Genomic DNA, 25,975 nt, shown 5'->3' on the forward strand with positions numbered 1-25,975 from the left:
ACGGTGGAGCTTTCAGTTTTAAGATATTTACAGTTACACTAAAACATGTTAACTTGGTTATTTAGTTGCCTGTCATCACTCCAAATTACATCGTGACACTTATAACTCAATTTCGTGGACACCGGAGTTTATGTTTCTGGAAGGAAGAAAGTGCATGAAAGTTGCAGTTTATATTTAATATAAAATAAACGTTTTCATATGATAAACGTTGATAGCATTTGTAACAGTTTTTCTTTGCATTTCTTTCTACTGTTAAGCCAAAATGTAAGATGAAAATATCTCCCTATATCTCGGGGTGGAATAGCCCACTGAATTGTTCAAATTAGAAAATGAGGCCACCAGTATTATATTGTTTCAATTTATTCTTTCTAGCTAGGTCCATAAAATATTAATAATATTAATAGAGACTACACAAAAAGAAATGATTCATTTTAAAGTTCTTAGATATAGGGTACGGAAATGATGATGAATGTTAGGCATGATGATTTTCACGCGTGAGAGCAAAATCATTGTGAAATTTAAATTTTAAAAATCAAGAAAGTGAGGTCATCATGGTTCGTTCTTTTAATTTTCCAGATAATTATAATCTTTCTCTATTCAAGCTCCATATATATCAAACATCTTCAGCTCTCTAAACAATCTCTCCAGAGTTATAGTTCTGAAGTCGCTTCTTCTCCGGATGGTCTCAGTATTTCACAACCGGTTGTGGTGGCATCACAAAGGAGAACTTTTTGTTTATTTCCATGCAGAGTTAGTTCATTTAACAAAGCAACATGAAACAACTCTCGTAGATCTAGTAGATGTTCTCACCAGGTATAGCCTTGAATGCTTCATATCTTGCGATAAGCATATCGTATCTATTTTCTTTACTTCTTCAGATCCCTCCATCAATGTCTCAACAACATCTTACATTTGCTCTGATGATTTCTGACCTAGTATCCGGTGAGCAATGTACTCCTTGTCAGTTTCAGTGAATTCGCTGTTATCGTCTTTAGGATAGATTTTTGTGTTATGCGAACTCCAATTTTAACAAACTCGGGAATAATCTTCATTGGCACATGTGGTCCATTTTCCCAAATCCCAATGTATAGAGGCTTAGTAGCTCTTATGTATATCAACATTTTAATTTCCAGTTGTTATAGTCATCCTTGTCGAAGGGAGGTACCTTGATTCCTAATTTGTGGGTTGACATCTTACCAAAATTAAATTACGATTGAATGCTCAGCTAGCTTCTCGGTTTGATAACGGATCTCAGATTTGTATATCGATCAGTATATATAGCTCGGATACTAATTGTACGTCAGTCCCAATTAGACATAGAAGAAGGGTTTGAACACGTCTTATACCAATTATTCGTTTTACTTCGATTGCGGAATAGTTCTGTTAAGTTCATTTGTCATACGTAATCAAACAACTCCAACAAGTTCGAAGAATAGTCTTGTATTAGAAATGATATTATACAACACAAGGTTGGTTACAGAGACTACAAATCACCATCCATACAGACGCTGACAGATTTTTTTAATCTTCGTATTTTGAGAGTAAGTGTAGAGAGTGTGTGCACTTTACAAGTGTTGTAGGTTTTTCAAATGAAAACACAAAACCCTATTTTATATAGACTTCAACATTAACCATGGTTAGTTGAGTGATCCCGGTTATGTGAGAGAGTGATCTCGATTATGCTGCGAGAGTGATCCAGGCTTTGTCTCAGTGATCCTAGTTTCTTTGGAGTGATCCTCATTCTGTTAATTAACCAAGGGTGGTTAAGGAATGGTGTGGCACATGACAATTCCCTTGAGTATATCAAATGCCTTAAGCAAATTATCCTTAAACTCATCAAGTGGCGCCTCAGGAGAATACATATGAGTATATGGCGCTACTTGGTTTTCAACTACAAATATTCAGGGCCGAATAATTCATAATCATATTCATCTTTTTTCTTGAGACGCCAATTCCATATTTTATAAGTAAATCTTTAATTAGATCATTTAAATTAACTCATACCGACCTCTAAATGTTTGGACATTTTGGGCTACACTAACAGTGAATTACAAAAATATGATAAAACCGAAACCAGGTCTTTACTTTGATTCATATATTTCTTGATAATTACTTGTTTTATAATCATCTGATTTAATTGATATAATATACAAATGAGCCTAGATATTTTTTTCCAATTTCCTTTATATAAACATTATCATTTAAATATATGAAAGAAGCATGGAAAATTCATAATGAATATTATATTCATCTAATTAACACATGACGAAGCACAATGCCAATTATAAAGAAAGTATAGCAACAAGCCATTACAAGTATAGCAACAAATTAACAAAGTATGATTACAGGGATACTGCAAAGGACAGACACTTGTGCAGTTGCTCACGTGAAGGAAGCTACAGCCCTTATTGAAGGAAGCTACAGCGGTTATATTCTTCTTCTTTTTTGTTGAACTACTTGCATCGTCTTAGCGTATAAAATGAATGAGCACATATTCTGCAGAAAACAGCTGCATGCAAAGATGGTATTAAAAACAGCTGCATGCAAAGAGTATTAGCGAAAAAAGGTGATAGTAGGAAGTTATAAAAATTGTTTGCTGTACTGGGAGCATTCACATTCCAGCTTAAACTACTGGTCAACTTGAAGTGTGTTACAGACAAATATATTAAAACTCTTCTATAATGAATTCATTTGCACTTAATAGCAGGCTGAAATACTTTCTTTTTGAGATTTTATATGATAACATGATCCGGCTTCAATTTTTATATGGTCTATGTATAAACTACACCGATGACCTATCCCTAAGTGAAGTACTAACTCTTGCGGATTGTACAACATTATTCTCAAATACCTTCCACAAAAACATATAGAAGGATTGTGTTGCCACATCATCATCAAGATTTAGAGACTTTGCTCGAAGAAGAAACAAGGAGGCAAGTGCACTATGGCCTATCACCTGGAAGAAGAAAGATATGTAAGGAATTAAGCAGGCCACTAAGACTACTTCTTGATCGTGTCGGTTTCCATCTGTTTGTATAAAGTTGTTTAATTATTGTAAAGAATCATATAACTTACAGACACAATTTTGCATATTAGAAACGAGGATGAAGCTCCAACCACCACACCAGAACCATAGGCAAACAGCAGGATGCCTCCACAAATAGAAAAGACCTGCAAAGAGAGGAACAAGAGCACCCAAAGCCCATGACAAATTCATCATATACTTGAATATATATGGGTTTTGTATGTTATTCTGCATGGTGATTAGACAAGTCACTAACTTTCTTTTTGCCATGCCTGACACTGAATGTTCGGTTGCCAAACGCTCGGTCTCCTTCAACATCAGGTATGTCCTATACACAAATCAGAGAGCGGCAAGGAAAATGATTAGGTTAAGAGCACACAGTAAATGATGGTGCTAAAATACATATAGCTACCCCTATATTTTAGCATACTAAAAATGACTTGTGATGCTAACATATAATTTTGTATATCAATGGGTAGATGTAAAATAGCTTCAAATAATTTATACTAAACTAACTTTTCAACCGCCTTTTATTTAAAATGAAACGAAAATTATCAAATTTGCCATCTTCCTAAAATTTTACAGTACTTACATGCCTATGCGGCCATTATAACATCTATATTTCATTCTATGTTAGCATCAAATTAATATAATATATTTTTATTTTTGAAATCAAATTTAGCATCTCACTAGAATGTGCAATTATTGGTGAGTGTGATTTATACATGTAGCATCACTTTCAACACTTATATTGGACTTGCCCTTACAATGTCAAAGGATAGGAGAACTTGATAATGTTTTCATATCAACCACATATGTTGGAATAATGATCCGACGATTTCGTTTAACATATGTTTCCATAGCATAACAAGAATTATATTAGTTGAATAATAAATTATATATATACTATAAAAAGATTAACTTTATGTCATAAATTTTTATTTATTTAATGAACCAATAACTATCAACACGGCAACACCTTCTCATCAATCAATAAATTTTAATCCTTCAAGTTTATATTACTAACAACCACATAATTAACACATTTATTGCACATTATTGAATAAAAACATTTTCTTCAAGAAAAAACTAAAATTGCTCGTCATAGTGATACCATTTCAAATACTAAAAGTTCAAGGAAAGATGATGGCTAGCCAGGATATGTATTCTAAACAAAATAAATTCCAATAAATTCCTGAATATCAATTCATTAAATTAACGATAGTGTACGACTTACCTTAAACAATGCAATAACAACCGAATATAAGCTGAAGAAAATGGTAGCGAAGACCAATGACTTGCTAAGAGTGAATGGTTTACCGAGCACATGCTGCAGAATCAATTGCTTACTCCAATCATTATCAGGTATTATATATAAGAATCCAGTGTCAGTCATGTGGTTAATGTGCACTACAAAATGTGTAACGAATTGGTTACCTGGATGTGATAGAAGACAGCAGGCTGAATAGTGAGCCCATGTAGGCCGACTATAACGAATGCAGCTAGGTAGGGATTTGTTTTCCATCTGAGTAATGGTAGCTGCAAACAGGCATAATAAGTGAACCATATGAAAAAAAAAACATTGAGCATCAAATGTTACACAATTAAGCATTGGCTCTGTCCATCTTCTTACATATCCTAAAATAAAAACTAAAAATCACATGTTCTGTATCTTGTGCTGAAAGAGAACTAACCTAAAATTTGATCATTATATATTATATATATAATAAAAGATAGATATAGTTATAATTGTCACCTCACCAAAAATTAAAAGTAGTGAGGTCCTTTGTACAAAGTTAAGTTGAAAAATTGAATTTGTATGTCAAAGATTGGTATACTTCAAAAATAAGTTAAAATTTGGAATATGGTGTAGAACAAGCATTAATATTTTAGCACTAAAAATCAGTTTTTGCTTTTAAATTATAGTAATAGGTCAATCTATTTTAGCACAACTATTTGACTTGCTGTCAGGAATGATCTTCCGCATCCCCAAATTCAATTTACACTGTTTAGATAGTGGTGTTAGAAATTAAAGATGTCGTCCAACAGCACATCCCATTATTGAAACTAGGAGAGTGGCAAAAGCAAGGCATCTACTCAAACTAGAAAAATTCCTGCAATATTTTCTCTCTTTATATGTATATATATAGAGTTAAGTTCTATGGAGTACATATAAACATTGGAGTATTGGAGTACAAATTATAATTTTTTAGTTTAATCATAAATAATATCTCTGATTATCCAAATTTATATATAATTTATCATTTATAAGTAGTATTAAACATAATTATCAATTAATCATTAATATCTTCAACTTTAACAAGCATAAGATTGTTGTTCTGCCTATAAGTTATATTGCAGAACATAATGTCCTACGATTTATAAAAGTAATTGTTCTATCTTTTGATTACAATGTTATGTTGTAGAACATAATGTGCAGGTTGTCGGATGTTTACAAATATTGTAGAACACAAAAAATGAAGATTTTGGATGACTGGATTATATTGTATGAATCTTGTACTCCAATATTTTTTGTACACCATAGAACTTGACCATATATATATATATGGGTCAGGTTCCAGATAGAACCGCTTAAACTTAGAACCTTAGAACCATATTTAATAATCATTAAATGAAAATAATTTGAATGTGTGAAATTAATTAACGTATGAATGTGTTTTAATTTAGTAGATATTTAAATATACATGTCTCAATCAATGCACATTCTTAATTTATATTTGATCATTCCAACAATCAAAATACATTTAATATTTAATTTAATATCTTCGTAGTGTGATTCAACAGAACTCCAAAATACGAAGAACTGGAGTGTGTTTGTTTTGATATTTTATTATTGTCCATATGTACTGCAACAGAATTTCGTGTTTTTTAATATTATATGAGCTAGATATGTACTGCATCAGAATCTCGTGTTGTGTAATATTATATGAGCTAGATATGTACTGCAGCAGAATCTCGTGTTTTGTAATATTATATGAGCTAGATATGTACTGCAACAGAATCTCATTTTTTGTAATATTTACATGTGCTGCAACAGAATATCGTATTTTGTAATATTATATTATTAAAATTGATTGAGAATCACAGATATGTACTGCATCAGAATCTCATTTTTTGTAATATTTACATGTACAGCAACAGAATATCGTATTTTATAATATTATATTATTAAAATTGATTGAGAATCACATGTTGCAAGTTTGATTTGCATTTATAACAAAGTGCATATATATTAACTGATTATTATGATGATTAGGTAGTAGTTATGATTATTATGATTTGTAGTAATGATTTACATATAAAGATAAGGTATCTTGAATAGCATTAAGTTGTAATTTATATTTATATACTTAGGTAGATCATGACCATTGAATTCAAATTCATCTGATGGATGTGTGTGGTCCTAAGTTCTAATTTTAATATTGGTTCTAATTTGAACCTCACCCTATATATATATATATATATATATATATATATATATATATATATATATATATATATATATATATATATATATATATAGGGGTGGGTTCTGGTACAAACTTACAAACTTTATGCGTTCAACACATACATAATTTGAGTTCAACATTTTTTTAACATATTTTGTTGAACATCGATTAAAATCGTGTTGGAGAAGTACATAAACTAATTTTTCAATGTAAGAACTAAGTTAAACGTATTATATAACTAATATTTATGTTTGTAAACCCCACCCAAACCCCGAGGTATAATTTAATCATCTTTTTAGATATGTTCAACATAATGATAATTAGTGTTCAACACCCGATGTTGAACCCCAGTTACAAATGTGTTGAATGCACAATTTATTTACGCGTTTTTTCTAAAAATTGTGATGATTTTTCAAGAATTTTCAACATTGATATATTTTATAACCAAGGATTAACACGATGGGAGAATAAAAAAAAGTTTGTAAGTTTGTAACTTAAAAAAGTTTTTATTTGATCCTATCCCTATATATATATATATATATATATATATATATATATATATATATATATATATATATATATATATATATATATATATAGGCAATTGCTTAAATAGAAACCACTAAAATAAAAATCAAAATGGAAACCAAGAGAAATAATACATAAATGACCTCACCCACCCCTATATGTCATCACCCATCCCCTATATGTCATCACCCACCTAGGGCCCACCCTTACCCCTACTCAATTCATCCCGGGCCCGCTGGGGCCTCACCAAGGCTCTTCACGGCTCACAGGCTCTGGACAGGCTTCAGACAGTCTTAAAAAGCCAAACTTTGGCCCCACCATGGTCCTACTAGGCCCCGACCCGGTCCTATTAGGACTCACTTAGAACCCGTCTAGGCCCATCTTGGGGTCCATCCCGGGTCTCAAAACCCGCATCATTCTACTTAATCGGACTGGTTTCCATTTAGTTCTGTTCTAGTGGATTCTATTGGAGTAGGACCCTATATCCATGTTTTTTGTGGTCCACAAAACAATGGAGTATTGGAGTTCAAAATTAGATAAAATATATTCTAGTCATTTTAATTTTAATTTTAATTTTTTGTACAATATTTTCAAATACCCAATAACATGCGAATTATGTTCTACAACATAATCGTTGTAATGAAAATGTAGAACAATTACATTTATAAATTGCAAGACATCATATTCTACAATATAACTATTAAGTAGAGTAATCATATTAATGATTGTTAAAGTTGAAATATATTAATGATTAATTGATAATTATATATAACACTATATATCAATTTGGATAATTAAAAATATTACTTGTCATCAAACTAAAAATTCATGACTAATATTTCAATACTCTGATTTAAATGGGGACTCCTCGGCTTTTAACTAATATGATAGATGAAAACTAAAACTCGAACCGTTCAAGGATTCAAAGATACAAAGTTCAATCATCTCCCTTGTTATACAATTATATTGTGATAATACTATGACTATGCTATCATATTAATAATTCTTTATCAATACTCTACCTTATTATTTATATTGAAATCTAATCTAATATAACTTATAATTTAAAATTAATAATAAACTTGTGATTATATATACATTATCAAAACATAAGAATGATATATTAAATTATCATGTGTAAATGAAATGAAAATGAACATACTAACCTGACACAAGGAAATGATGAACATACCTTGATAGAATATACCGTTCCAAGTAAAATGTATGCAACAATCCCAACGAAGAGGGGGGGAGACCAAGAGATAATCCCCATGGCCAAGCACTAGATGACATTTAATATATTGAAAAAATATCACATTAAGCAATAAATGGGTACTTTTATTAATATACCGTGTAAGGTGAATCAAATTATACTTTTTTTTTTGAGCAAGTGAATCAAAATATGCTTAATTATTATTTCAATACAAGGTCGTTACTAACATAAAATAAGTTCTAAAGCGTGTAACAAATCATCTAACTATTTACTTGGCCAGAGTAAATAATGCATGCATATAGTTTACGTCCCTAAATACAATGTGTAAGGTGGCGCTAAATTTCACTACCGATATACTCCCTCGTCCCATTTTAATTGTCATATTTGGTTTTGTGCCAGTCAAATAGACCAAAGTTTGACTGAAATTTATTCATATTTTATCAATTGAAAAAATAAAAAAAAAAAATGTTACCGGAAATTACTTTTAATCTACTTTAAGATGTAATTTTCAGTTTTTTAAAATAATGAAGGAGTGACTTGTAATCATTTTTTACCAACAAAAAAGGAAATGTGACAACTAAAATGGGACGGAGGGAGTAAAAAATTAGGAAAAGCTAAAGAGAGTATATATTTTATGTTTTGAGCCACATGATAGCATCAGGATTTAGAATTATAAATTGATCCACATTGAACTGAACATTCTTTTATTCAAATAAAAGATTATAATTTTATTTGTGTAGTTAGTATCAATATCATTTTGTTCATATATAAACCCACATACCGAGTATTGTAGCATTATTTTATTCAAGTTATTGCTACATTTTATATGTCATAGGCTTAAATATTATTATTTTTATATAAGTTCATAACCGATTCAGTATAAAATTAACATAGTATAAGAATTTTTAATAACCTGTTTATATTATAAACTTTCATTCCATATCAATCCGTGCTCCCCATTTTGACGGAGGCAGACTTGTTCTCCATTTTTTTCTCTATTATAGGCACTCTAAAACCAAGAAATAACCCATTTTGAGGTAGATTTTATGAGTTAATTTTTTCTTCTTTTAAAAATGGATAATTCAATTATATCTACACTAATTAAAAATAGATTTACTTGAAAAATAAGAAAGTCTGAATGTCTAACCATAAAACCTAAAGCTGAAACAACTGTTATCCCTTTCTCCATTGAATATTCTCCAGAAGCCAAAGGAAGATGTGGCTTGTTTATCTGACAAGTTTACATAAATCAAGAAACCCACTTGCTGTAAACTATAAATAAAGGATAAGTTCAATTTGTTCCATTACTTTGTCTATTTCCACATCTGCCAATTGATTAATTCCCACCACATAAAGGTTCAAAATAACAAATGAAATCAATGCCTGCACAGTAAACAGAACTCAGAGACCTGAACTATAGCAATAAAAATGGAAGTCATTAATTAGTCCCTCATGCAATACAATGTATAGTAATTTAGATTAACGTGTAGTAATTTCTTTTCAATAATAATTTAGGTCACACCTGTAGCATACCCACAAAAAATGCAGGTGACAGATCTCCAACTGAAGTCAAAGGTAGTAAAGAAACTGAACTGACTCCAGCAACCTGTAAATGAAGGAATGGGTAAATAATTGAAGTTGATTTTAAATTGATTTAACCTAAATTCCTTCATTCGAATAAAAACTAATATGGTAGACGCCCAAACGTACCATGCCATTGACTGTGTATATGCGGCAAAACCTGTAAAATGCATCCCATTCTTCCCATAAACGACTCTTTGGAGTTGCTTTCCGATTATCATTTGGATGTAATAGAAACTCAGCATCTGATGTGGTACAAAACGTTTGTAAACGTTGGTTTTTGTATGCCTTTAGCTTGCAACTGCTGCTCAAAATTTCTCTTGCCTTTATAATATTGTTGGAGCTAGAAGGGCCGGTATATTTATATTTTTTATCTTGATTCAGAATTTTTGCATGTCTCCTTTGTGACGGAAGAGCTATATGAATTCCTAAATCAAATGTCAATATAGGTTAAGTACACCTTGTAAATGGAAATTTGCACATTTTTTACATAAGTAAATTCATCCTTAATGCAACAAAATAAGCTTGTTGGAGAACATGTCAACAAATATATATTGTGATTAAGGAAGTTAGAGAACATCTCCATGTATACATTATGTCAACTAGTAGAAATGGTGTTCTTCCACTGAACCATGTACAAACATATAATATATGCTTATATTTTATGGAGCATAAAATATGGAGCTGTTTAAAAATACAATATGCATGTTGTTAATAATGGATTATTAAATATAAAATGTGCTTATATTGTGTCTAATAAGAATATGTGTTATTTAAATATAGAAAGTATTTAATTAATAATCGATTATTATTTATTTAAGGAGTTCAACATGCACTTTATCGCTATATTTGAGATTATGAAATCGTTCATAGTTATGCATTTTCAATTATTCATTCATGGATATGAGAATTATAAGAGAAAAGTAAAATTTTAAACATATTTTAGAAAAGTAAATATTTATTACAAGGTTAAAATTAAAAGAGTAATTAGTACTTTGCACCCGTTAACTTTGTTCGTTTCTGCGATTTAGTCTCGAACCTTGAATTATAGCAAAGTACATCCTACAACTTATGAATTTCAATCACATTGCACCAGTTTGACTAAACCGTCAAATATTAATGTTGACCGTTAGTTTTTGACGTCAATAACGTTGACCGTTAGTTTTTGATGTAAGTTAATCCAACGGGTGCAATGTGATTGAAATTCATAAGTTATGGGATGTACTTTGCTTTAATTCAAAGTTTGAGACCAAATCGCAAAAATGACCAAAGTTAACGGGTGCAAAGTGTTAATTACTCAAATTAAAATACATAATATAATAGTTAAGTCATCAGGTGGCTAGTGATTGTAGGTAAGAAAATTAACAAATGTAAAAGTTCTTGCATTTTAGCCCTATACAAGGCAGTGTATATATAAAAGCAAGTGATATAGCAAGGTAGTCGAGCATAAAGGAAACTGATACACTTACCTTTTTCTGGTTGAACGTGGAAACTGGAGGAGAAGCATGAGGGCATAAATGACTGAATCATGGCTGTTTTTCAGCTTCAGAGAACAGTGCTTTCTCTTTTTAAGATCACGAAAGCCCAATGTCTTATTGAATATTTGTATCGAATATCATGTATGCCTCAGCGTGGAACAAATATAAGATTTGTAGTTGGGGTTGGAAGTTGAAACAAATAGTTGGTAAGACAGCTTGTAGCCTATAAATTAGCACGAACTACCAGATGATGAGTTGACCATATATAGTAAGAAATTTATAGTTGCATTTTATAAACATGTTTTTAGTCTCCCACTGCCCTTCTGCAGGAAGGTAATTACTTAGGCTCCATGTGCAGTGAGTAATGGATCTTAGTAGTAAATTGGTACTCAATTCCTCATTACCAAGAAATAAGACAAATAATTTTAGAATTTATAAGGCACAAACTATTTTCATAAAATTCTCAGTTACACGAGCCGAGGGATGGGTTTTGGGGACTGGTGGATAGCTCAAGTAAATCATGTCCTTGTGTCCATAGGTGTAACCAATGTTTTGATTTGAAACGGTTTCTAGGATCAGAACTTCACATTTAAAATGCAGCACAAGAGCAATTTTAAAGGTATATGTTCTGCATCTATTTCATAGCACCAAAATCAAAATTCACATGTGAGCCAGAGTCGAAGGGGCAACAGAGGATAAACCCTAACCACTTGGACTATCTAATAGGGCTCGTTATAACTTGTCTTAAATACTCAACCAAAGATGCATGGATCTATGATTCTCACCTTATCATAAATTTAAAATATTGTAATAGTCGTGCACATTTAGGTAAAAATAAATAAATTCATATTTACTATATTAAAGTGTATTGAGAATAAATTGAATTTGAAATAATATATAAAACCAATGAATTAAAATGATGTTATTTTTACACCAAAAATAATCAGTACTATATTATAGTAATACCTCTATCTATTTTAGGACAACTATTATACTTGGTCTGAATGAAAATTATATATATATATATATATATATATATATATATATATATATATATATATATATATATATATATATATATATAGTAGTAATCAAATACAAACCAACATTTAAATACGAACTAAATATTGGAAGATAATTTAAACTTATTTAGTTTATTTTATTTGTATTCATACATCAAGAAATGTAAGTCTGATCATATTTGAACGTAAAGTTGCGTGGTTAGTTGCCTGGTTAGTAGTTTCTTTCAGTGTTATCAGGAGTGTAGGCATAATGGAGATATTGTAGGAGTTAAGTAGTTAGTGTTTAGGGCCCAGTTTCTAGTAGTAATCTGCATATACTCAGCCTTATCATTTTTATCAGATTAAAATTTTGTTTTCCTTATAGTTTAAAACATATTCTATCAGCTTCTTTATCTACCCTATACAATTTAGTGATGCTCATTTTTTTAAAAATTATGATTTATATTACAAAAATTAATGAAAAACTAATTTTGTATTACAAAAATTTGCATTCACTAAATTTTTGTGTATAATCAAATGTTACAACATTGTGAATTTAGCATCTGTGGAACATCCATACACCTGTACGTTTATCGTTCTCAAGAGTATATCAGTATCAATTCATGGCCATTTCATGGAGTGCTTTCTATTGCGACACACTCACACACATTCATGACAACGACATGTAACTAGTTTTACGGTAAATTGTCTTCTTGTGTCTTGTCTTATATGTATTCTCCAAAGTGGGTTCCCAATGGTAACATGTAACTAGTTCATGAGTGGGTAGAATATATCGTTTCCAGTGTAGTTGCTTGCAACTGCAGTACCAACTGCAGTGGGTAGAATATATTGTCACTTGTCGTACGTGCATGTGTTAGTTTTAGAAATTTGTGATATTCTTGTTTCAGTAGTAAAATAAGTGAGTTTGTAACCGGGTAAGACTATATATAAAAGTCCTAAACTTGTGCCGGGACCAGATGAGTATATAATTCAAAATTTATTATTTATAATCAAAATTTTAACATCATTTTGTTCAAATTTTAGTATTAATGAAATAAAATTTGATTAAAATTTATAAGGGACTTATATTTTTTCTTGAAACTTTAACTTTTACAATATTTCTTATATTATAAGTTGATAATATAAATAATAAATATTTTTATAATTTATCTATAAATATTTTTTTTCATATTAATATATTATAATTCATAATTTTATATTTATAATTATTAAATGTAAAACTTCTTGTATTTTAGGCCGGTACGTATATATAAAAGCAAGTGGTTTCGCATAAAGGAAATTGATACAGTTACCTATTTCTGGTTGAACGTGGAAACTGGAGGAGAGGCATGAGGGCAAATGACTGACGATACACGGTTGTTTTTACCTTTTTTTAGAAGAATAGTTTCACTTTTCACATAATTTCAAATAATTGAATTTACGACCAAATATAATAACTGTAGTATATAAGCTATAATACAGAAATGATGTCGTTCATAGGATTGGAACTTTTTTAAATGTTTTTAATAAAGGAAAATATTTAAATAAGTGAATTTACGACGGAATTAATACTATAGCCTTTGTAAGTTCCAATACAAAAACTTCGACTTCAAATTTTTTGATTATTTTTAAGCAAAAGAAAAATATTTAAATAAACAAATTTATGACCGAATACTGCTTTGGGTGTGAGGCGCGGAGAAGGTATGTAAAGAAATAAGGACAAGGGTTATTTACGTGAATACATAATCACATTCCAATCATGACATAGATAACACATATTATTTTGTGAACCATTAATTTTACCCAATTTTGAACATGAAACGTTTTTTTTAGAGAATAGTGAATTTCCTGCATTTTCATTAATCACTACAAGAAAAGCGCACATAACCGACCAATAAAACCGACCGACGGACTTGGTCGGAAATAAAGAGCACATAACCGACCGACGTACCGACCAAAACAACTCCGGTCAGAAATGTGAGGGTCATTTCCGACCGACATTACCGACCACCCAAAATCGGTCGGTTAAAAGGGGGTGGGCCCCATTCCCTTGCTTTTTCTCAGCTGACATGGACGCCGCGTCAGCGAGACCACATAACCGACCGCCACAAATCGGTCGGTTTTAGACCAGAAGCTTCGCATCTGAGCCCGGATTTTCATTTCCGACCAAGTCATTTCCGACCAAGTTGTGACATTTTCGACCAGCCTGGGTGTGTTACAAGTGTCGTCTGGTGATTGGCTCAGGGGATGAGCTGTGACCACATAACCGACCGCGCATTATCGGTCGGTTTTAGACCAGAAGCTTCACAGTTGTGCACTGTTTATTTTTCCGACGAAGTCATTTCCGACCAAGTTCTGACATTTCCGACCAACCTGGCTGTGTTTGCCTGTGTCAGCCGGTGATTGGCTGAGGAGATGAACTGTGGGGACCGCCGTGACATTTCCGACCGCCTTATCTTTAAATAGCGGTCGGAAATGACTTTTCAACTTTTTTAGTTAGATTAAGTCCCTCACCTCACCAAGTCTTATTGTTAATTTAGCATAATTATATATTTGTGGAAGAGAAAAAAATTTGAAGGTATGAACTAACCTTAAAATGTTTGTCTTCTTTTTTGAATATATTTCTAATTATGAAATGTGTAATTTTGGAATTGAAGGTGAAGTTGAAATTATAGGTGAAGTTGAAATAGGAGGTGAAGTTGAAATAGGAGGTGGAGGTATGAAATGTTTGTATGTGTATATATGTGTATATATGTATACATATGTGTATATATTTGTGTATATAATTGTGTATATAATTGTGTGTATATATATGTGTATGTGTGTGTATATTGTTTTGAGTTGTTTGTGTATGCTTGTATGTAGATGTCGACCAATGATCGTAGTTGGATGAATCGTCGATTAGAAAGTAACCGAATAACACTTACTCCGGAATATAAATTGAGTGTTGAGCAATTTATAAAATTTGCAATTGAGAATAAAGGTGTAGTTGAAGATTTGATGAAGTGTCCATGTGTTAATTGTAAAAATGGGACATGGGAGACCATTGAAAATGTTAGATATCATTTGATAGCTAATGGAATTTGCTTGGGTTATAAAATTTGGACATCTCATGGGGAGTCATCACGAAGAAAAAATAATCGTGTTCAAAGAGAAGTTGAAAAACCGGTAGACATGGAAGCGATGTTAAGAGATGTTGGAGCCGAACCTAAGGCTTGTACTAGTAGAGTAGAAGAACCACCTAATGCGGATGCTTCCGAATTTTACAAAGAAGTCAATAGATGTGGAACACCAATATATCCGGGAAACACCAATTACACAAAACTATCTTTCACCACAAGGTTGTTGCACTTTAAGAATGAATCCCATTGTAGTGAGAAATCTTTTAATTTGTTACTTGAGATTATTGGTGATGTTCTTCCACCAAAACACACATTACCATCTACTTACTATGAGGTGAAAAAAATAGTAAAGGAATTGAAGCTTTCATACAACAAAATTGATGCTTGTGAAAATAATTGCATGTTGTTTTATGGGGATGATAAAGACAAAAAAGATTGTGATCATTGTGGAAAGAGTCGTTACAAAGAAGCATGTGGAAAAAAGAGTACCACAATTCCTCGTAAGATTTTAAGACATTTTCCTCTTATAGATCGTCTCAAAAGATTATTTATGTCGGAGCATACGGCTAAACAAATGACATGGTACAAGAATAGAGAGGTAAAAGAGGGAGAAATTAGTCACCCCTCGGACGGAGATGATTGGAAAAATTTTGACTTGCAACACCCTTCGTTTGCTAAGGAATTTCGTAATGTACGACTTGGTCTTTCAACCGATGGTTTTAATCCTTTTGATAATTCCGGTAATAAAGTATATAGTCTTTGGCCGGTAGTAGTTGTTGTGTATAATCTTCCTCCATCGATGTCAATGAAAAAACCCTACATGTTTTTGACTCTCATTATTCCGGGTCCGGATAATACAAAGAAGGATCTTCATGTATTTCTTCGTCCGCTTATTGACGAGTTAAAGATTTTGTGGCATAGTGGAGTTGAGACATTTGATCAATCACAAAAAAATAATTTCCACATGAGGGCGGCATTGATGTGGACTATAAGTGACTTTCCGGCTTTAGCACAACTCAAAGGATGGTCAACAAAAGGCAAATGTGGATGCCTGGTTTGTCTTGGAAGTGTAAAAGGCTTCCAACTTAAAAATTGTAGAAAGCCATGTTGGTATGGGACTAATCGAATTTTTTTGAATGAAAATGATTCTTTACGGAAAAAAGGACCCAAGTTCGCAAGTACGGAGCGGGCCGTTTTTAGGGGTCGGATGAGTGGGGAGTATGAAATATCAACATTTAATCATTTGCAATTCCCTCCTCCCGGAAGATTGACCAAACAACGAGCTTTGGGTTATGGCAAAGAACACAATTGGACTAGTAGGCCAATTTTCTATGAACTTGAATATTGGTCGTCACTTAGGTTACGTCATTGTATTGATGTTATGCATACCGAAAAGAATGTTTTTGAAAATGTATTTTACACAATTGTGGATGACCGTTTCAAGTCAAAGGATCACAACAAGTCTAGGATGGATTGTAAGGAACTTGGTGTGATGTCCGGGTTATGGTTAAATAATGGGGTGAAGCCAAAGGCACGTTTTACGCTTACAAGACCCCAACTTCGCCAATTATGTGAATGGGTATCATCATTAGATCTTCCCGACGGGTGTTGCTCAAATCTAGCTCGATGTGTCAAAATGGATGTTCTCAAGTTTCACGGGTTAAAATCGCATGATTGTCATATTTTTATGCAAAAATTGATGAGTATTGCTTTTCGTGAGTTTTTACCTCGTGATATTTTGGATGCCCTTGCGGCACTATCAAATTACTTTGTCGATATTTGTTCGACAATTCTAGTACGTAGTGATCTAGAACTTCTAGAGAAATCCATAGTAAAGACACTATGTGTGCTAGAAACTATTTTCCCCCCAAGCTTTTTTGATATTATGGAACACTTGGTTTTACACTTGGCCGAAGAATGTCGTCTAGGGGGACCCGTTCACTATAGATGGATGTATCCTTTTGAACGGTTGTTAAAGTTTATGAAAGATAAGATCAAGAATAAGGCACGAGTGGAAGGTTCAATTGCGGAAAAATATGTCGAAGAAGAAACCGTCAACTTTTGTTCATATTACTTTAAGTCCAATGTTGGCACGGTTCATAACACCGTGGGAAGGAACGAAGTTGCGGTTGAGAAACAAGATGATAGTATTTTGGAGGTTTTTAGATATCCAATTGAGTGTTTGGGAAAACATGTTGTTCGATACTTGGATGATGATGAATACTTCATTGCGGAATATTATGTTCTCTTGAACATGCCAGAGGTTCAACCATATATTCGGTATGTTTATTTTGTGAAAAAATTCATAAAATGTACGTTTGAATCTTGTTTTAACTATCCACACTTTTGTGTAGAGAATACGCATCTTATACGGGTGCAACGCCCGAAGAATTGGAATCACTTCTCAAGACTAACTTCAAAATTTGGTTCAAAAAAAAGGTAACACATTTATTATTTTTTGTTTTGATTTTGTATTGATTTTTGTTTTGATCTTGTATTGATTTGTATGTTATTATATTTAGATTGAGAATGATGTTGCAATATATCCACGGTTCAAAGATCTACTTAATGGACCATCTCGCATGATTATGACATTTCAATCTTGCAAGGTTAATGGATATAAATTTCGTTGTAAGGATAAATCCGGTGTCCTTGTCAAAGGTACATCTCATGTTAATGCCCTTGAAAATTATTATGGTCAATTAGAAGAAATTATTAGACTTGTTTATAGGGGGGAAATCATGTGTATTTGTTTAAATGTTGTTGGTTTGATTCCGCGGGAAGCGGTGTACGTGTTGACAAAAATCGAATTGTTAGTATAGACATAAAGTCAAGACTAAGGTCGAACGAGGTATTTGTTTTAGCAAGTCAAGCGACTCAAGTGTATTATGCACCAAGTGTATTAAATCCTCGTAGTAACTTCTATACGGTTATTTCAATTAAAAATAGTCCTCTTGATGAATCAACTACCCCTTCTACCGAAAATCCCTACCAAGAAAATATATCTAATGCATCCACTTCAATATTTTCATTGTTCGTTGACTTTGCACAATATGAGCCAATTCCGAGAATTCGATTCGAAGATCATGATAATGATGAAGTTGATGACGATGATGAAGATGAAAACAATGAAGAGTTTGATGAGGAAGATCAAGAAAATGAAGAAGAAATAGGAGGAGGAGAAGAAGAAGAGGAAGAAGAAGAAGGTTATGAAGATATTGATTAGTGGCTAGATATTGTAATTAACTATTTTAGTATCATGGAATTGAAATTGTAATGTTATGCTTCAAAATTGAAATGTTATGAGATTTTTTTTGTGAAATTTGGTCATTGTATACGCAGAAAAGCGACAAATCATGGTCATTTTGATCCTTTTTTTTTCATTTACACCCAGAAAACCGACCGACTCGGGGTCATTTCCGACCAATTGTGGTCATTTTCTTACAGAAAACCGACCAAACTCATCACTTTTCCGACCAATTGTGGTTATTGTATTTCAGAAAACCGACCAACAGCATATACTGGCGGTCGGTTTTGACTTGTAAAAAAAACAAAAATTTAAACACAGAAAACGCCATGTTTTGCGGAAATGGAAACACATTACCGACCGAATTTGGCGGTCGGACGTCGGTCGGTAATGATACTCATTTCGGACCGACTTGTCATTTCCGACCCGTTTTTAAGGGACCAACCCCATCGGTCGGTAATCGGTCGGAAATGACCTCAAAACCGACCGAATTGAGTCATTTCCGACCGATTTTTGCGGTCGGAAATGCCCTGTTTTCTTGTAGTGAATGTGACCATTTAAAAATCTCAAAGTGCCATATTGTGGATGTCACTTCATTTACAACAATTTTTGTACTCAATTTGGCACATGTATTTGACACATGTAACATCTTATTGTAACATACATGTTTTTTTACCTGATAACCCAAAATCATGCAAAGATGAGTATGTCTTCTATGTTTGATCATACATCTACTTTAAACATTGAGGTCACATAACCTCGGTCGGTATTTTGTCGATAAATTTTAACCTGGGGGTTGCCTCTTTAGGCAACATAAGGACTCGGTAAAATCTACTACCAATGCACGGCTGCTAGAAAATCATAACAATTACTCTTTTCTATCAACAGATCCTGTATATATAATATCTGGCAAGAAATACCAGGGGGGCAATCTGTAGTCTCGTGTTGCCTACTTCGTTTCATTTCTGGTGGACGGACCAAAATTATATTATTCCCTCCATTTCATTTTAATAGTCTCTTTTGGAAAAATAAAGCATATTGAGAAAAGGTAGTTAATTAAGTTGTATATTTCAAATATTAACCCTATTTATTGCATTTCACATATAAATGTAATAAATTTGCATTGAAAATTGTATAGTTTTGCTTTTGCTAAATTCCATCATCTCTCGTGAAATTTGAATATCACACCCTGTAAATTGTGGATTCGAGGAGAGCCCATGGTAGAAGTGCAATAGAAACAAATACAGGTTCTATTATGCATTGTTATTCATAAACTAAAATTACTGATGGAGCATAACACAATATGCATTGTGTTGTCTTCCACCTTGTTATGGATGTTTGTATAATTTTAGCCTTTTGCTTGTGTACAAATATTTGTTAGGATTTTATTTAATGAAATTATGGTATTGCGGATTGATTCATTTGTTGGATTTTTTCTAAATGTTTGTTATAGTAGTAAAAGGTATTGAAGAGGATTGGATGTGTGTACTAGTTTCGGACATATTTTGAATGCTATAAGATGGTAGGAATACAAAAAATGCAATAGATTTTTTTAATAGATAAATTTAAACTTGCGACGGAAATATATGTCGTAAGTATAAGTTTTTTCCAGACTTTGCGACGGATGTTCATAATACCGTCGTAAATTAATTGGGAACTTACGACGGATTTCATACGTCGTTAGTTTAGCTATTATTTTAGTGAAATTGTGGGTCCCACCAGGTATAACTTACGACACTTGACCATATTTACGACGCTTGATCATACTTACGACGCATGTGAAAAATTGTGACGCTTTTAGAACTTACTACTTGAGCGTAAGTTGAAACTTGCGACGGATTTTAGGCTTAAATTCCGTCGTAAATACCCTGTTTTGTTAGTGAAGAGGGTAGATTAGAAAATTTGTACATAAATTTGCATTGGATGTAGAGAGAGACAACTATTATGGGATAAAAAATTTCTCTAAAAGAAACTACTAATTTGAGATGGAGGGGGTAATAGCTCCTCCTGAGCAAAACTAAATTAAGATAGGCTCAATAGCTCCTCTTACATGTTTTTTGTATTAAAAACACAGTTTATCAGTTGGTCTGTTTTGATCAGTTTATAGGGCAATTCATTTAATTTTTTATGTACTTTTTTGCAAGAGCAATACACTCCATTTAAATTTGTTTTAATCACAGTTCTTGTTATTCACGTTTCAAGGCAAGGATGAGCAGTAACACACTTGAATGGGTGCACCCGTCACAAGCTAAATACAATACTTGAACTATAATTTATTAACAAGCTAGTATCATAGAAAGTTCCTATGTCATTGCACAGATAATCTCTGTATATAAAACCAGTGGTGCAGTTGTTAGACCATTCAGCAATAGCCCCTGGCCATCGAGTAAACCTACCAAAGATGCGACATCAAGAAAATGGATGTAGCTGATTATGAATAAGTTTGGAAAATGCATTGACAGAAATATATGATTAATTACCTCTTTTTCCCTGTTTCATGGCTCTTTTTAAGCTTCACAGGGCAACGTCTCCCTTGTTAGCCTTCAAGTACCAACTCACCACAAGTCTATCTATGGAAGGAAGATAATGGTAGTTACAATTTTATTGAATATTAAGTATGGCAGGTGCAGGCTTGCAGCCACAGTATGAGCACCAATCTCCACCTTCTGATTCGCTGTCAGCATTTATAAATATTGACAATCGACCCAATATTATTATTACATATGTTCTAGTTTTTTCTAATATGACAAGGCAAGCAATTACACAGATCTGTCTCATACCCTTTGATGTTGTTACACAAATGTAATCTCAAGAACTGGGAGTTCACTGGTTGATATTAAAGAAATACTGTTGAAAGATAATCAATTGTCTTGCTAATACAACTGAAATATAAGTGAGATGGTTTTATTGATACAATTGAAATATACATAATGGTATAAGTGCAATAGAACAACTCAAATAAATCATCCATCATCTGTAGTCATCATATAATTACTGGAGTTTTAGATACTTCTTCATCATCAAGGATCATCATCATATATATACAAAGTTTTAAGTACAAATCCATTATCACTATCTGAAGATTTTTCTGCTCTGATCATCAATGATATATATAACAAGTTTGAGCATAGCGAACATATACATAAGATGCCTAGCTACAACACCATCTGTCCGAAAAATGTACTATCTACAACTATCAAGTCTTCATCAACATAACATACTGTACAATATCATCAATCAACTATATACAAACAGAAGTAAAATTCGAGATACTCATAAATTATAAGTCTTATCCCGCAAAAGATCAAACTATATCAAAGAAATCTAAACAATCATTGTTTGAATTTTTATGTAACTTTTGTTAGATAAGTAAACTAAACTCTTGGACTTTGGAAAATTCTGGAACATTGTTGCATTAAGTGAATGTTAGGTATATGTGAGAATACATTAATTGTGATTCATAGAACTTGAAATATGTATCTGATTTAATTCATGTATGATGGTTTATATTCTCCTCTTATAAAAGGAGAAGATTGTATTGTTATTTTTTTTGCTAAATCGATATATATATATATATATATATATATATATATATATATATATATATATATATATATATATATATATATATATATATATATAAGAAAATATACAAAAGAAATAAAGAATCGAGAGGCTAGCCACAAAAACTATCTATGGAAAATCTCATAAAAGGGAGATTGTAAATAGATAGAAGTAAGCTCACTCAGTCTTCTCAAAACCTTGAAAATTTTCATCTTAGAGTCAAATTCTCAAAGAAAACCTTGAAAATTTTCATCTAATAGTTTAATCTCAAGCGGATTCTTCTAGTCAATCTCACTCAGTCTTCTCAAAACCTAGGGAAGATGTAGACCAAATAGGTGATATTAGTCCATGAGCAGAAATGTACATCCTTCACATATAATCAGTGGCTTTGTAGGACAATATTTAAGAGATTGGTGAAATCTTTATTTAATTAAGAGATTGGTGAAATCTTGGGAGAAGAAGAGTTTAGAGCACAAATTCAAACCTTGGGAACAATTGGCTATATAGCACCAGGTAATGTTCTTCGATTTTGATTAACTAATAGTACCATTTAAGTGAATGTGCTTTGATGGTTTCGCTTCAGTAGTGTTGCATTGCATGCCCTTTGTACAAACTGTTCTACATAATAGCTGAGTAATATTTATTTTCTTCGAAAATATCCTACCCTGTAAACTTTATTAACAAGTGTCCAACGTGCAGAATATGGAAGTGAGGGAACGATATCAACAAATGGGGATGTGTACAGTTTTGAAGTTGTGTTGATGGAAGCATTCACAGGAAAGACAGGAAAGAAGCCAACAGATGGGATGTTATGTACGTGGTAAAATGAGCCTAAGAAGTTGGGTGAAGAAAAATGTACATTGTTGTTTACTTGAAGCGGTGGACAGTAGGTTGATGGAAAGAGTTGAAGAACATAAAAAATGCAGAGAAATGTGTGACAGCCATCTTAGAGTTGGCCTCGGATTGTTCGGTTGATTCAGCTGCTGAGAGGATCACCATGAAAGAGGCTGTGCATCGGCTTGACAAAATCAGAATGATGTTGCAGATGAGTACTAAAAGCTCAAGTTAGCCCATGAAGATCACCAAATTGAAAATCTTGTTCCTTCGAGATATATTTTCGTCATAGGTTGTTCTTGCAATATATTTCAGTTTTCTGCCATGCACTCTGTATTCAATTGAGATTTTAATCCAAGGCCATTCAGCCGTTAGATTTTCTGCTCAGTGTCATGAATAATAGAATTCACTGCTAGATTGAAGTTCAGTATTTGTTTGTGGTCTATATGTATACAGCCAGAGTAAGGCAACGTTTAATTCATTATGTCACCTACCCAATGTTGTGTGCAGTGATTGTTTCTCAATACTAAACGCAGTAGAAAGAAAATTATTAGAAAGAATACTGAACACCGGAATATATTCATAAAAAAGCGCTTAAACTTATGGGGTGCAAAGTGTAAACCTCGCAACTGTTAATTTTAACGGTTAACTTGACGAAAGATGGTCAAAAGAGTGCATACCGAAACGCTTTTTAAACATTCGGGTGCGTATTGAAAAGAAATATTGTTTGAGACCAAATCGAAAACTTAAACTTTTGGAGTGCAACGCGTAAATTACTCTAATAAAAAATGAATAAAATGGAACCAATATTTATTTATTTATTTTCTACATCATAATTCAAATTAGTTCAATAAAAACTTCAAATATGCAAATGAAAACCAAAATAAAGATAGATAGGGAAATTATTCAACAATTTTTTAGACCTAATCATCTAGTGATGTGAGCAACAAAGGAATCCAACTCAGTGCCACGAACACCACCTTCTGCCACAGATTTTTTGATGGTCTCACTTAATTCTGCCGATCTCTTCCTCATTTCATCTCCTTCCCTAGACGCCATCAACTTCTTCACAGCATTTGTGATTATCGAAGATTCGAGTAAAGCATTTCCTTCCTCCCACTCCTTGACAATGGTACCAGTCTGAAGTATCTTGGTTATTAGCACAGCATTTCTTGGCTGGTCGGAATGCATTGGCCACGCAGCCATTGGCACTCCCATGGTAATACTTTCCAAGCATGAATTCCATCCGCAGTGGCTCATAAAACCCCCAACGGATGTGTGGGCCAAGATCTCCAACTGTGGTGCCCAGTCTCTCACTATCATCCCCTGATTCGCTTTAAGTATTCGGTCCTCAAAACCCTCTGGAAGTGCTGGTTTTCTAACTTCTCCGGTAAAAAGATCTACAGTATCCGCGTCTCTCAAAACCCATAAGAACTTTTGACAGCTGTTTTCGATGCCAACTGCGAGGGCCTGAACTTCTTCATCACTCAGTGAAGTAGTTGTACCGAAAGAGACATATATCACCGAATTTAAAGCCTGACTGTCCAGCCAGTCTAGGCATTTGTGCTGTTGGTCTGTTTTTCTGCAAATTTCAACCGGAATGAAAGGGCCGAGCGCCCACTGTCTCTGGCAAAGCTGCAATTCCTCTAGCAAATTGAAGTAATGGCCTTCAATTAGTGTAGAGGTGTTGTAAAGGTGACCCGAGATGTTTTTTAGAAATAGTTGCTGCTTTTCCACAAACGCTAACAAGTCGGAGCTGAAACAACCTTCCACGCCAGGTAATTCTTGAAGAATCTTGTTATCTGATTCAATAGGCCTCCCAGCTAGGTCCCAATAGTAGGAAAAATAAAAAAAAGCTGAACTATTCTGAAAACTGTAGGCCTCGGCGTTGGGTAAGGAAGCAAAATCTTGTACAACATAGGCCATTAAGTTGTCGAGAATGATGATTAGTCTTCGAACGGTTTTAGACAGATCAGTGAGGAGCTTGCAAATAGGTTCGCGGAGGTGCACCGAGCCTTCAAATGCTGGTGTAAGATGGTGGGGATATTTAGTATTGGATTTGGGATCTGGTGGTGGAGAATAAAAAGGCTGGATAGGGAAGTCATGGATGTGAATGTTTTTAACCGAATCGAGGTCCCAACTCTGGTGCCGGGTTCTGGCCTGGTGGATGTGAGTGCTACTGCTAACATAGTGGACTGGTATGTTGTAAGAGGTGATGAGCCGGGAGAGATCGAGGAGTTGACCCAGATGACCTTGTGCTAGAAAAGGCACCATCACCACACACACCTGAGAGTCGTTGGCCATTGTAGAATACTGAACGGAACTATTATCACTTCACAAGTAAAATTTTATTTGGTGCTGGTATATAATTTTGCTTCACTATTTATGGAGTCTGCATGATATTATGGTGTTTCTTAAAACATGGTCTTGTCCTCAGTATGAAAGAAATTGACATAAATTCCACAACTGTCTGCTGCAGAGAAAAACAAAAGTTGTAAACAAAGACAGTGACTTAACAGGAAGAAGAGTCCATATATAGCCGTTAATTATGGTTGGTGAACAACCAATATTTATGTCAGGGCCCAATAATTCATAATCATATTCATCCACTTTTTGGTTTTTAAGGAGTTTTCTTCTTTATTGAGATCTAATAAAAGCAGGCCTTTTGAGAGATGCCAAAAATAAAGCGGTAGAGCAACAGGTTCTAAGGGCCACCGTTTTAAAATTCATTCATACCAACCTATAAATGTTTGGACATTTTGGGGGACACTAATAGTAATTTACAAAACCAGGTCTTATGGTTTTAACAAATGTCAATCTTACCTTTTTATAATTAACAAAACTAATTTATTTTCTCTAACATTGAGAATGACTTCTTTGCTTAATTTTTAATATGTAATTTGTTTCATATA

At 33.0% G+C, this 25,975-nt stretch overlaps 3 protein-coding genes across 4 annotated transcripts; 1 reads left to right on the forward strand and 2 right to left on the reverse strand.

Annotated features, from left to right (window-relative positions):
- Positions 1–2,207: 2,207 nt before the first annotated feature.
- Positions 2,208–11,621, reverse strand: LOC108200043 (umbelliferone 6-dimethylallyltransferase, chloroplastic-like). 2 transcript variants are annotated; one of them, XM_017368103.2, is made up of 12 exons: positions 11,287–11,617; positions 9,947–10,245; positions 9,759–9,842; positions 9,545–9,619; positions 9,384–9,467; positions 8,216–8,305; positions 4,463–4,564; positions 4,263–4,355; positions 3,282–3,353; positions 3,076–3,171; positions 2,852–2,956; positions 2,210–2,509 (listed from the first exon to the last, which is right to left on the reverse strand). In XM_017368103.2, exons 1-12 carry the CDS (start codon positions 11,345–11,347, stop codon positions 2,468–2,470), a joined length of 1,203 nt encoding a protein of 400 aa, XP_017223592.2. In that variant the 5' UTR covers positions 11,348–11,617; the 3' UTR covers positions 2,210–2,467. The 2 variants fall into 2 exon arrangements, with proteins under 2 accessions (XP_063938445.1, XP_017223592.2); XM_064082375.1 differs by lacking the exon at positions 9,545–9,619 and having other exon boundaries at positions 2,208–2,509; positions 11,287–11,621.
- A 3,540-nt stretch (positions 11,622–15,161) lies between these two features.
- LOC135148508 (uncharacterized) lies at positions 15,162–18,644 on the forward strand. The gene is made up of 4 exons (XM_064083759.1): positions 15,162–17,698; positions 17,773–17,857; positions 17,941–18,230; positions 18,368–18,644. Exons 1-4 carry the CDS (start codon positions 15,162–15,164, stop codon positions 18,642–18,644), a joined length of 3,189 nt encoding a protein of 1,062 aa, XP_063939829.1.
- Positions 18,645–23,852: 5,208 nt separating this feature from the next.
- On the reverse strand, positions 23,853–25,554 carry LOC108200041 (zeatin O-glucosyltransferase). Its single transcript, XM_017368100.2, has one exon. It carries the CDS (start codon positions 25,365–25,367, stop codon positions 23,991–23,993), a length of 1,377 nt encoding a protein of 458 aa, XP_017223589.1. The 5' UTR covers positions 25,368–25,554; the 3' UTR covers positions 23,853–23,990.
- Between the last annotated feature and the right edge of the window lie 421 nt (positions 25,555–25,975).

This window comes from Daucus carota, chromosome 8 (genome assembly GCF_001625215.2).
Source record: "Daucus carota subsp. sativus chromosome 8, DH1 v3.0, whole genome shotgun sequence".
Taxonomy (NCBI): Eukaryota; Viridiplantae; Streptophyta; class Magnoliopsida; order Apiales; family Apiaceae; genus Daucus; species Daucus carota.